This window comes from Piliocolobus tephrosceles, chromosome 6 (genome assembly GCF_002776525.5).
Source record: "Piliocolobus tephrosceles isolate RC106 chromosome 6, ASM277652v3, whole genome shotgun sequence".
In the NCBI taxonomy this organism is placed as follows: domain Eukaryota; kingdom Metazoa; phylum Chordata; class Mammalia; order Primates; family Cercopithecidae; genus Piliocolobus; species Piliocolobus tephrosceles.
The window spans coordinates 42,562,975-42,577,220 of record NC_045439.1 but is presented as its reverse complement, the minus strand read 5'-3'; the positions used below and the strand labels follow the sequence as shown (position 1 = coordinate 42,577,220).

General features: G+C 38.8%; 1 protein-coding gene across 2 annotated transcripts in view; it reads left to right on the top strand.

The window, feature by feature from the left end:
- SYNE2 (spectrin repeat containing nuclear envelope protein 2) overlaps window positions 1-14,246 on the top strand; it is a 380,145-nt gene that overhangs the window by 177,032 nt on the left and 188,867 nt on the right. For both annotated transcript variants that reach the window (XM_023232104.2, XM_023232093.3), the window contains exons 44-45: window positions 2,009-2,173; window positions 3,154-3,495. In XM_023232104.2, coding sequence (XP_023087872.2) covers window positions 2,009-2,173; window positions 3,154-3,495 — 507 coding nt within the window. The remainder of the gene's footprint in view (window positions 1-2,008; window positions 2,174-3,153; window positions 3,496-14,246) is intronic.

Here is a 14,246-nt window from a genome sequence, read left to right as displayed (position 1 = left end):
TTTTATTTTATTTTATTTTATTTTATTTTATTTTATTTTATTTTATTTATTTTTTGAGACAGGGTCTCTCTCTTTGCCCAGACTGGAATGCAGTGGCATGATCTCAGCTCACTGCAGCATCAACCTTTGTGGACTCAGGTGATCCTCCTGCCTCAGCCTCCCGAGTAGTTGGGACTCCAGGCATGCACCGCTACACCTGGCTCATTTTTGTACTTTTTTAGAGATGGGGTTTTGCCATTTTGCCCAGGCTGGTCTTGAAATCTTGAACTCAAGCGATCCTCCTGCCTTGGCCTCCCAAAGTGCTGGGACTACAGATGTGAGCAGCACATCTGGCCTGTTGTTCTCTTGGTAAACTGAGGGCTTTCTAATTTAATTGATCTTGTTTATTTATTTTTTTGTTTGTTTGTTTTTAGAGACAGTGTCTTGCTCTGTCACCCAAGCTAGAGTACAGTGTTGCAATCATAGTTCACTGCAGCCTCGAACTCCTAGGCTCAAGCAGTCCTCCCACATCAGCCTATCTCACCACACCCAGCTAATTTTTTTATTTTTGTAGAAATGGGGTCTCGCTTTGTTGCCCAAGCTGGTCTAGACCTCCTGGCCTCATATAATCCTCCTGCCTCAGACTCTGGAATAGCTCAGATTACCTGCATGAACACCGCGCCCAGCTCCTAATTTATAATTTTTAGATGAAAATCCTAACTCTCAAGGATGGAGGAATAAATCCAGCTCATTTTGCTATTGTATTATTTGATGATGATACTATATTCTTTCATCAAAATTCCCCTCTTTAGGGGTAGAATAGGTTAAGATTTTTCAGGCATCTCTATGAAGGTGACAGTGTCAGTATTATCCATCCATCCGTCATCTATTGTTAGTAGTTTATGTCAGTTATCTTATATCCACCTTCTTATCAGTGCCCCTCCCTCAGCTCTTCCTGCCTGATCTTCAGTAAAATAATTACGCGGTAGTCTGGGCGCGGTGGCTCACGCCTGTAATTCCAGCACTTTGGGAGGCCGAGGCAGGTGGATCACGAGGTCAGGAGATCGAGACCATCCTGGTCAACATGGTGAAACCCCGTCTCTACTAAAAATACAAAAATTAACTGGGCATGGTGGCGGGTGTCTGTAGTCCCAGCTACTCGGGAGGCTGAGACAGGAGAATCACTTGAACCCAGGAGGTGGAGGTTGCAGTGAGCCGAGATTGCACTGTTGCACTCCAGCCTGGTGACACAGCAAGACTTCGTCTCAAAAAATAATAGTAATAATAATTATGAGGTAAAATGTCAGCTTGTCCTGAGGGAATATATTCTTTTAATAGAACTGTTTATAATTTTTCGTACACTGAAAGCCGAATGCCATGTAAAGATTGCCTGGGTAAGAAATCCTGCTTGTCCAGATAGCAAAAGTTGGGCAGGGGTTAAGATAGACCTGTTCTTCTGTAAATTGTTTAGTAGTTGCTGCTTTTTGATTAGCTGTGGTCATTGTATTTTCCTATCCCAGGGAGAGAAACTAAAGGTGGTTTTACTTTTGAGTTAGGATTACATTTTCCTAACACACAAGTTTGGAGTTTGATTCTTAAGACATGAATCTGAGGTTAGTTTGATCTCATATGTTCTCATTTCCAAGTGTGGAAATTGGTAGTTTGGTTTTATTGCAAAGGATAATTAAGGAAGCTACTTTATCATGAATGTTTGGGATGTAATGATATAATTTGTAGCTATTTCATTTTATAAACATCTTGACAAATAAATTATCTTCATGAAGGGGAAATGAAGGCAAAGAAGTATGTAAAAAACAAATTGTTTCCAATAAGAGTCATTTTTGGCCAGGGGGAGATGGAGACTTTGCATGAAATATCTCAAACTCTAAAATCATAACTCTAATTTATAGCCCTATTCCTGTTTCAAGATGAAACTTGTAAACAGCTATTTATTCGTCATTTAATTATTTTGTGAGTGAAAAAAATCAGAGTGAAATAGTTTGTAAATTGTCTGTGGCTTTATTTTTAGGATTCTGTGCAAAACTTGGAAGGTCACGTTCGAGAACATGATTCATACCAGGTTTGCGTCACAGACCTGAATACCACATTGGATAATTTCTCCAAGGAATTTGTCAGTTTTTCTGATAAGCCTGTGGATCAAATAGCGGTTGAGGAAAAATTGCAGAAACTGCAGGTACTAAACAGTGTCCAGACATGATAGACATTTAAAAAAAAAAAATCAATGTTAATTACAACATAATGAATCAGTGTCCTCTGTCAGAAATTCCACTGGTATTCAGAAGACTCTTAGGTAATTAAAGCTCTGACCAGTCATAATAAATGAGAATGTCTTTCTTTAGTGGACAAATCCATTTATAATTTGAATTGACCCTCATTTAGTGGGCCCTCAGAGACAGTTTTACCCACTAGACTGTAGGACCTTGAAAGGCCTGTATGTTACTCCTTTATGTAACTTCAAAATCTATACTAGTACTTGGCTGTTAGTTGGATGAATGAATGATTGAGTGAATGCTTCTTGTGTAGCCCATTAGGATAATGACTGATAAATTGTACATCGTTCACCTGGATTTATTCTAGTTCAAAGTAGCTGCTGCAGTACGTCAAATTCCTTTTGAGTCTAGAGTTTTAAAATTAGTCATATTTGTTTACACATTTATTAATTATTGATTTTCTGCTATATTTAAGATAGTACACTAGATGAATTTCTCATCAACACAAAGTTTTGCTCTGAATTTTAAATATTAGCATTAGATTCACGTGGGTACATTCTAAATGATTATTCTTTTTAATACTTTTCACATAATAGGCACCTATTATTCAGTGTTTTGATTGTATGACAAAGAGGTATCTTGAACAAAACATATGTATTCAAGGAATATCTATTGATTGCCTCCTGTGTTGTAAGAACTGTGCTGTGAAAATATTCTAAATTACTTGTTGCAAACATTTTAGTATCTTAAAATACCTATTTTGAGAATATGATCCAAGATGCAACATGGGTTTACATTTTGCTCAAGTTTCTTCTGTGTGATATAAGTTGTTAAGTTTTTAAATATTTCCACTGGTGAAGCAAGAGTACTCTGTGATTTACAAAAGTCAATTAACTTTTGTGGCAATTGAATGGAGATATAACAATCTTTTCTCCACTCATAGGAACTAGAGAATAGACTCAGTTTACAAGATGGCACATTAAAGAAGATTTTAGCTTTAGCAAAATCCGTCAAGCAAAATACATCTTCAGTGGGGCAGAAGATTATTAAAGATGATATAAAATCACTTAAGTGTAAACAAAAAGATTTGGAAAACAGACTTGAATCTGCTAAGCAGGAGATGGAATGTTGTCTCAACAGCATTCTCAAATCAAAACGCTCAACAGAGAAGAAAGAAAAGTTTACTCTGCCAGGCAGAGAGAAGCAGGCCACTTCTGATGTGCAGGAGTCTACTCAGGAATCAGCTGCAGTGGAAAAGTTGGAGGAAGACTGGGAAATAAACAAGGTAAGTGCTTGTGATTGCACTTTCAAGACAGTGAGTCTGAGAATGAAGAGGTATTTGGCTCCGAAAAGAGGGTCGTGAATCAAGCATTCTGATTTCATAATTAAATCCTCAATGTCCTGGCTATTTATGAAGCCTACTTGTAAAAAGAGCTCTTAGAAAATTGTCCAGGATTTCAGTGGTGAAATACTGCTGTTCAGTCTGTTAAAATGTCAGTCATCAATTTAGGTTTGTTATTCTCTCTGATAGGTAATCAGATGCCGTTTCTTGGGTCAAGAGCCCAAAGGCAAATTAGAAAAGGCGAAAGAAAAGAAAATGTGCATTACCTATTTGCTCAGGAAAAAATCCAAAATCCCAATTTTTGGGGAGTTGCTTTCATAATGAAATCAGAGACTGCTGGAAAGAATAGTTTCTTATCTTTTTCTTCTTGTGTTAACCCTCTGTTGTTAGATCACTTAGTGTGAGGATAGCAACATTTAGGCTCCTAGTTTTCCCTGGGGAGAAGAAAGAAGAATGTTTTCTTGTGTTCACTGTAAACAATCACATGGATACATTTCTTGTGGCTCTTAAAGTGCTTTTTCATAGGTTACAGATTGCAATGGGAATCGCACAAAGAGAGATCCAGTAAACTATATTTGAGAGGATCTCCCTGGCACGCAGCTTCTCACAGTCAGGGTCCAGTGGGACAATAGTGAAGGTTAGAACATTCAGGTATGAGTTCCCATCAGGTTTTTAGGGAGTACGTAATCAACATGAATAAAGAGAACATGCACTTTTATTTTCTCCCTAGAACAGAAATGCATGAAAGATTAAAGGAACCAGGCAGGATTTTCTAAAAATATGTAAAACAATGTGAAATGCCTATGGAGCGTCTCTCTATGAGGAAAGTTTTTTAAACAAATCCCACAGTGTTAGATAATGCTAAGGAAATGTGTCAGGCCGGGCATGGTGGCTCACATCTATAATCCTAGCACTTTGAGAGGCCTTGGAGGATCCCTTGAGACCAGGCTGGGCAACATAGCAAGACCCCTGTCTACCAAAAAATAATAATATTAATAACCGGGCATGATAGTGCACGTCTGTTAGCCCAGCTCCTTGGGAGGCTGAGATGGATCACTTGAGCCTAGGAATTTGAGGTTACAGTGAGCTGTGATTGTGCCATATACTCCACCCTCGGCGACAGAGTGAGACCCTATCTCTAATCTTTTTTTTTTTTTTTTTTTGAGTCGGAGTTTCACTCTTTTTGCCCTGACTGAAGTGCAATGGCGTGATCTTGGCTTACCGCAACCTCCGCCTCCCGGGTTCAAGCGATTCTCCCGCCTCAGACTCCCGAGCAGCTGGGATTATAGGCATGCTCTACCACGCCTGGCTAATTTTGTATTTTTAGTAGAAGACAGGGTTTCTCTAATTCTTTTAAAAAGGAATTATGCCTTAGAGGGTTAAGGGATCAGTGAGTGATGTTCTTGATGTTGTATGTGTGAAAGAAACTTTTAAAACAGTATTTAAATAGCAATAGATAGGCAAGTTAGTGACTCATACCAGTAATCTCGGCATTTTGGTGGGCTGAAGTGGGAATATCACTTGAGCCCAGGAGTTTGAGATCAGTCTGGGCAACATAGGGAGATCCCATCTCTACAAAAAATTTAAAACTTAGCTGGGCATGGCGGCTTGCACCTGTGTTCCCAACTATTTGAGAGGCTGAGGTGGGAGGATTGCATGAGCCCCGAAGGTTGAGGTTGCAGTGAGCCATGATTGTGTCACTGTACTTCAGCCTGGGCAACAGAGCAACACCCTGTCTCTAAATAAATAAAATGATAAAGTCAAAAAGGAAGGAATACATACCTGAGTGCTTTCTGTGAGATAGGTTGTACAAGAGGGCACAGTCCTAACACATGAGCTTGCTAAAGGGAGTTACTTGCCTAACAACTTTTAAACTAACTTCCCAGATCCATTTTGACTGTGAACCCCCCAAAACTCAATAGAAGACCATAATCTAAAAATAAGAATTGTTTTTGGCTGGGCGCAGTGGCTCATAGCCATAATCTCAGCAGTTGGGGAGGCTGAGGTGGATAGATTGCTTGAGCCCAGGAGTTCGAGACCAGCCTGGGCAACATGGTAAAACCCAGTCTCTACAAAGAAAAATACAAAAATTAACCAGAGGTGAGTGGCACATGCCTATAGTCCCAGCTACTTGGGAAGTTGAGGTGGGAGAATTGCTTGAGCCCAGGAGGTTGAGACTGTAGTGAGCCAAGATTGTGCCACTGGACTCAAGCCTGGGTGACAGAGCAAGATCCTGTCTAAAAAAAAAAAAAAAAAAAAAAATTAAGCTTTTACTTAATCTTGAATGATAAAAGTTATTGATAGTTTATGATACAAATTTAAGGGTTATTGATAGTTTATGATACTTCATTTAAATGTTTTTTTTCAGGGCAAATGGAGGAATTGAAGTCCTCAAATAATTTTCATAAGTCTAGATACAGATAACTAGTTTTTATTCTCTGGTAACCTTTTGTTTCTTTATTCTTTTGTAACATGGCTATTTTTCTGTATCTGCGTGACTTATTTTCTCTGAGTACTGGCTGTATTTACTTGTATGTAATATCAGAGTATGTAATATTATATAACATTAGTCTATTAAGGTCAAGAGCAGTTTTAAGGTTGAACAGCAACTAGCAAAAGAGATCAGATTTATGCTTAGATGAATAAAGTACATGTATAATGTGACAAATGACATAACAGTGTTAATGACTTAAGCTGGATTCTCAATATGATGAATACATAGGACACATAAAGGCACAGTTTACTGAATTATAAATTTGATATAAAATCATTGTGATAGTGAAAATAAGCACTTTAGTCATTAAAAACATTACTTGAGACCTGTTTTGTGCTAGTCATTCTGCTAAAATGTGAGGATATAGTTGTCACAGCTTAAAATCTAACACTAATTAAATAGCTAATTAATACTCACTTCTCATGCCTTTTTGAAATCCAGAGAGACTTTTATCAGATTATTTTGAATAGACTCCAGAAGAATTTTTAGCAAGTTTTTATTTCTTTTATTTTTTCTTTAATAAATGTCATTAATCTTAGAGTTTTGTTGAAAATGTGATGCCAATTTCCAAAAATTGCAATCATAGCATGTATACATTTGAATCCATTGCCAAGAATTTCATTTCAGATTGAAATGCAGGTGATTTTGTAGATCTGGACCTTTGGTTGATCTTTTCTTTAATATTGGAAATGTTCAGGCAGACCTAGAAACAAAAATAGTTGCAAAATTTAGTATGACAGGTATTTGTGCTTATGATTCAATACCATACTGCATATTTTTATAGATGCGTATTTGTGAATTTTTACATATGAGTAGGCAGAAGTACCTTCCGTCTCCTCTTTCCTATATAGATTAAGTGAAGCAACAGATTAGGATATGGTAAAAAGTGAAGACTGTCAAATCTCTTAGGATTTTATGTGCCCATAAAGGGAAATGATAAAGAGGAAAAACAGGGAAACTCATACATTTCTATATAATTTTTTCCTAAAAAATCATAATGCAACATTACAGCTTATCTGGTATCGAATGATCTTTCTTGCTCCATCCTTCCAAAATAGCAACCTACATGACATAATTGCTTTTTAAAAACTGAAAACCTTTTATCTGTAATTACTTCTTTGATTTCCTCATCATTGGCATAATCGTTAGCATTTCTGAGTTGATTTTGTTCTTTTCAGAAGTTTCTGAACATTTCTAATTTGATGTTTAAGAAGGCATTTGTAGATAAATCTTGGAAGGTAGATGATCACACATGCAGGCAAAATGTGCAAAGCTCTACCTGTGGGTGAGTGAGCCAGAACAAAGCCTGGAGTCAGAACTTGAATGAGAAGGAAACTACTTACTGGAGAGTTTTCAATCCTGGGGTGCATTATGTCTATTTCTGATGTTGTTTATCCTGTTAACTCAGTAGAAAAAAAAGTTATAACAGAGCACATAGTTGGGCCGTGTGTCAACTACAGTGTCCTACTTTGCCCTTTCTGGCCAGTATGTAAATCGTGCATCTTACTGCAGAGGTATTTTCACAATCCAAAATTTATTCCTTAATGGGATAAACAACTTACATAGTGCATGTTTGTTTGTTTTTTTCCACATGCATTTGAGAACATGCTCCAAAGTTGTAAAATCTCAGGCTGAAAAGACCTTAGAAATTGTCTAACCTAACCGTTGTATTTCAGGTGAGGGAATTGGAAGTCCAGCAGAGTTAAGACTAGAACCTAGGTATCCTTTATTTATTTTTTATGAATTTAAAAAACAGAGTCTGGCTCTGTCACCCAGGCTGGAGTGTAGTGATAGTGCAGTCATAGCTCACTGCAGCCTTGAGTTCCTAACCCTAAGCCATCCTCCTGCCTTAGCTTCCTTAGTAGCTAGGACTCCAGGCATGTACCACAATGCCCAGCTAATTTTTGTATTTTTTTTTTTTTTTTTTTTTGTAGAGACTTACTATGTTGCCCAGAGTGGTCTTGAAGGCATCCTATCTATATTCAGTCTGATGCTCAGAACTTTACTATTTCATTTTACAAAATGTGTTATATGAGTGGAAAATTCAGATCCAAAAAAGTTTGAGGAATGTAGGGTTAAACAAATTCAAAGGGTTTTCTTTACTGTGTGATCTTTTAAAGCCTTTAATAGGCTAATGTACTGACTGACCTCAAGGGACTCTTTATTGAGTTGTCATGGATACCTTGTCTCATTTGAATACAAATCCTGGCATTTGTTTCAAACTTTCTTTTTCCTCTTTTTCTTCTTTAACTTAAAAAAAAAAATCAACTCCCCTATTCTAAGAACGTTTTCAACTTTCTCCACTCTTTCAGCCCAGCCAAACCCTGTTCTATCATTCTTTTTTGGTTTTTGTTTGTTTGTTTGGAGAAAGGGTCTCCCTCTGTCGCCCAGGCTGGAGTGCAGTGGCGCCATCTTGGCTCACTGCAACCTCTGCCTCCTGGACTCAAACGATCCTCCCCCTCTGCCTCCTAAGTCACTGGGCTCACAGGTGTGTACCACCACACCAGCTAATTTTGTATTTTTGGTAGAGACGGGTTTTCGCCATGTTGCCCAGGCAGGTCTCAAACTCCTAGGCTAAGGCAATCCTCCCTTCCACCTTGGCCTCCCAAAGCTCTGGGATTACAGGCATGAACCATCACCCCTGGCCACCCTGTTTGTATCATTCTTGACAGATGTCTGGTCAACAACTGCTACATTGACAGACCCTCAGTTTGTTTCCATTTTACTCTACAACCCACACATTTAAAAAACATTTTTTTTTCCCCAGTCACCTGTAGGCCAAAGACAAATATACTATTAAAATTGGAAATGGATGACTGAGTAAAATTCTTATTCTGGTTTAAATTTTCTGGTTTGAATTCTTCTGTACATCTGCTCAGTTTATTTTATTTTATTTATTTATTTTTTTTTTTTTGAGGCGGAGTCTCGCTCTGTCGCCCGGACTGGAGTGCAGTGGCCGGATCTCAGCTCACTGCAAGCTCCACCTCCTGGGTTTACGCCATTCTCCTGCCTCAGCCTCCCAAGTAGCTGGGACTACAGGCGCCCGCCACCTCGCCCGGCTAGTTTTTGTATTTTTAGTAGAGACAGGGTTTCACCGTGATAGCCAGGATGGTCTCGATCTCCTGACCTCGTGATCCGCCCGTCTCGGCCTCCCAAAGTGCTGGGATTACAGGCTTGAGCCACCGCGCCCGGCCATCTGCTCAGTTTAAATTCATTGAATAGGCAGTGAGGATCCCCACATAGACATGGTCTCTGTTCTCATAGAGCTTCTAATCTAGAGGGGGGTATGCACATTAATCAACTAATTATCCCAATGAAAATCTAATTACGGGAACCGAAGGAAGGAACCTAGTTCCATCATAGTCTTTTACCAAGAAATCTGACCTACACTGCAGTATCAGAGAGAGCTCCCAGGAAGCAGTATTGGAAGAGAGACTGGAAGTGTCAGTTGTAGTTAACAGAGCTCAGGGCTGGGTGTGGAGAGCATTTTTGACAGAAATACTGTTCCTTTTTTGGTGGGGGAGAGCGTGAGGAATTTCGGGAGCTGACTAGGAGCACGGTGGCTGCAACATAGAGGCAGATGGCAGAGGAGAGTGACAGAGATGAGGCCCGAGAGATAGGTGTGTCTGGCTGTGCCTTACGGGTCACATTAACATTTTAGATGTTATACTAAGAGAAATTGGCAGCCTCTGAGACTGTGTTGATCTGACTTTTGGTTTTGTCTCTAATGGTGATGATGTATGCTTATGCAAAGAGTTGTTTTTCACTGCTTTATATTGTAAAGCTGTAGAGAAAAAAGAACTACATCCTTTAGAGCTGGTATGACACTCTGCCCCATTGTTGCCAGGTTACAAGTATTGGATTTCGGTTTCTGACTGTCACAGAGTTAACATAGCCATGGGCTGTAGCCCCTGAATGGGAAAAGGGATAGTGAAGCTGTCACTGACTTGCCCCTTGTGACTGTGCTAACATGTTGGCCAAGCTGAGGACCATGCTCAGTCATTTAGAGCTCAGTGTTTTTGATGCTGAAGTGGAATGTTTACTTTGTGAGTCAGGGTATATAAAGCTGAAAATATCTTGGTCTTGCCCTTAGGAGGAGTTGATGATATTCTTTTCACCTCCTATTCCTTTCCAAACAGACCCAAATGAAAGGAAAGATACGTGTTTGGAAAAAAGCAACATTGGAAAAAAAGAGTAAACATTGTTGGCCATGTAACCCAGCCAGGCTTTGATAGAATGGTCATTTTCCACTTTAAATTTATTATTAACTTTCAACATTCTATTTATGCTCAGAAGCTCAATATGTATGCTTTAGTACACTGTTTAAAATTATACTTTGTCTTGGAGTTTATGCTAACCATAATTTCTTTTTTAAATAGAGAAATTTCAGGAGCAGGGAGAAGGGAAAGAATTAGGTGTCCAGGGGCTTAGAATTTCTTTATAAGGGCTCCATGAGAGGCTGTGCATTGGTAGATACTCCAGAATAGACAGGGAAAAGCTTGTACCTCTGGGGAAAAGTAGACCAGGAAAATCTCAAGTCAGAGAAAGGACTAGGAAGCTTCTTTTTCCGGTTACATATAGAAATAAGAGGTCTTGCATGACAAACCTAAATCAACCTTAAGCAGGTTTTGAGTCTGAGTTTATACTAATTTGCATTGTGGAGCAGGTCTAGCCAAGAAATTAACATGACAGTCAGTCTCCAATCTGTGTGTCTGTCTACCTACCTACCTACCAGTCAGGCCAAAGAGATTCCCACAAGTACGTTAAAAAAAGAAAGTCTGATAACAACTAATTAGTAAGAATGAATGAATAAATAAAAATAACACAAAGGAACACTCTACCACAAGGAGGAGTACTCATCACATCAAATGAGAGAATACCCTAAGAAAGTGAGATAATGCAGCAATCTGAAAGATATTTTACCATAATGTGTTTAAAATGATTAGTGATTTAAAAAAGAAGAAATTGAAATCAAAGGGAAAGAATACAGTACTTTGAGAACAAAAGGACAGATCTGAAAAGGAATCATAAGGGACTTCCAACAAACAACCAAAAAGTCATTAAATGCAGATTGCTGTGGCCAAATTAAGCAGCAAATTTGACATAGTCTGAAGAGACTTAGAATATATGACTGAGAAAATTATCACAAAATCCATCATCTATAAAGAGATGTACCCCCTACTGTAGAGGTGAGGTTTAAAAAAAGTGTGTGTGTAGAGGTGAGGTTTAAAAAAAGTGTGTGTGTAGAGATGAGGTTTTAAAAAAGTGTGTTTAAAAAAAGGTGAGGTTGCCGGGCGCGGTGGCTCAAGCCTGTAATCCCAGCACTTTGGGAGGCCGAGACGGGTGGATCACGAGGTCAGGAGATCGAGACCATCCTGGCTAACGCGGTGAAACCCCGTCTCTACTAAAAAATACAAAAAACTAGCCGGGCGAGGTGGCGGGCGCCTATAGTCCCAGCTACTCAGGAGGCTGAGGCAGGAGAATGGCGTGAACCCGGGAGACGGAGCTTGCAGTGAGCTGAGATCCGGCCACTGCACTCTAGCCCGGGCGACAGAGCAAGACTCCGTCTCAAAAAAAAAAAAAAAAAAAGGTGAGGTTTAAAAAAAGTACATACACAGACATACATATATGACAGATACATATGTATACACGTGTATATATGTATGTACATGTATATACATGCACGTATATATGTATATACGTGTATGTATATGTGTGTATGTATATGTATGTATATACATATATGTGTGTATGTATATACATATGTATGTCATATATATATATATGACAGAAAATAGGAAGGAATTTTAAGAGAGCCAGAGGCTATACTGCAATGATTGAACACATTTCTGACAAGAGCTTTAGGAAGAGAGAATAAAGAGATTGGAGGAAAGGCAAAACTTAGAATTTTCCAAAATTGAGCAAAAATATAAATCTTGTTTCAAGAAGAACAGAGAGCCTTGAACAGACTAAATAAAAATGAATTCTTATCTAAAAGCATTGTAGTTAAAATAGTAAAACACCAGGGCCAAAAAGAAGAATCTTAAAGGCAACTAGAGAAAAAAGATGACCTCTAATAAAACAAATATGTCAATAATAAATTTCTCAATATGGAAAGTCAGAAGGCACAAATGAGATCCTCAAGGAGCTGTCAACCTAGGAGGAAGTAACTGTCAACCTGGCTGAATTATCATTCTAGAATGAGGCAAAATACATTTTGAGACAAAGACTGAAAGTTTACGTATGTCAAACTTCAAACAAAATATATTAAAGAAAAGCTTAAATGTGAAGAGAAAAAATGTAAATCTTTACAAGAGAATATGAAAGAACATGTTTGTGATCTTGGGGCATAGAAGACTTTGTTAAACAGGCCCTAAAACCACAAGCTTCAATAGGAAAAGAGAGAGAAATTTTCACTAGATTAAAACAGCAAGCTCTTGGCTGGGCACGGTGGCTTACACCTGTAATCCCAGCACTTTGGGAGGCCGAGGCGGGCGGATCACGAGGTCAAGAGTTCAAGACCAGCCTGACCAATATAGTGAAACCCCGTCTCTACTAAAAATACAAAAGTTAGCTGGGTATAGTGGCGCACGCCTGTAGTCCCAGCTACTTGGGAGGCTGGGGCAGGAGAATCGCTTGAACCCGGGAGGCAGAGGTTGCAGTGAGCCAAGATGGCACCACTGCATTCCAGCCTGGGCGACAGGGCGAGACTCCGTCTCAAAAAAAAAAAAAAAAAAAAAAAAGTAAAAAAAAAAACCCAGCAAGCTCTTGTTCAATACAAGACATCATATACAAAGTTTAAAGACAATCATTGAAAGATAATGACAATGCATATAACTATTAGAAGATTAACATCCAGAATACAAAAAAAGCCAAAAATCACTAAGAACACAAAAAAATGGACAATGAATATGCAAAAGCAATCACAGAAGGCAGGATTCGTATGTCCAATGAACATATGAAGAGTAGCTCAGGCCAGGCGCTCTGGCTCATGCCTATAATCCCAGCACTTTGGGAGGCTGAGGCAGGAAGATTGCTTGAGCCCAGGAGTTCAGGCTAAGCAGCATGGAAGACCCCAACTCTAGAAATATTTTTAAAAATTAGCTGAGTGTGGTGATGTGTGCCTGTAGTCCCAACAACTTGGGAGGCTGAAACAGGAGGATCACTTGAACCTAGGAGATTGAGGCAGCAGTGAGCCATGTTCACACCACTGCACTCCAGCCTGGGTGACAGAGCAAGACCCTGTCTTAAAAAAAAAAGAAAAGAAAATATGAACTCTATCACTATGCTGGTAGGAATATAAACAGTAAGTCAGTGTGGAGAATAAATCAATAACTCTCTATTGAGAATCAAAGGGAGCACATTACTACCAGCATTTTTAACTCTACTCTACATAGATATCCTACGGAACTCCACACATGCACAAGAACAATCATACAAGGGTATATATCACAGCACTATCTATTATATGAAAAGGTGGAAACAATATTGTTGTCCACAGTAGTCTAACAGATGAAAAATTCATTTTCATTCATTCAGTATAATGAACTAGATTTATACTCTGTTAACATGGATAAACCTCCAAACATACTGCTGAGTGGAAAAAAACAAGTTATGACATGATACATCCATGATTCTATTTCAGTAAGAATTAAAAACACATAAAGCAATGTTATATGAATACTAACATGTGTAGTGAAAGTATACAAGTGTGTGTATAGACTTTAGAATGGTGGCTGGTTCTGGAGAGGAAGAGATGAAAAGGGATAAAAGTTGGGCTTTAAATTATTTTTTTCAGTACAGAAAATTACATCAATTTAAATCTGTGTGGTCAGTAATGTGTGTCTGTTGTTGATATGGTTTGGCTGTGTCCCCACCCAAATCTCATCCTGAATTGTAACTCCCACAATTCCCATGTGTCATGGGAGGAACCCGGTGGGAGGTGATTGACTTATGGGGGGCAGGTCTTTCCTGCGCTGTTTTCATGATAGTGAATGAGTCTCGTGAGATCTGATGGTTTTAAAAAATGGGAGTTTGCCTGCATAGCCTCTCTCTTTTTGCATGCCGCCATCCACATAAGATGTGACTTCTTCCTCCTTGCCTTCCACCATGACTGTGAGGCTTCCCCAGCCATGTGGAGCTGTGAGTCCATTAAACCTCTTTCTTTTTTTTTTTTTTTTTTTTTTTTTTTTTTTTTTTT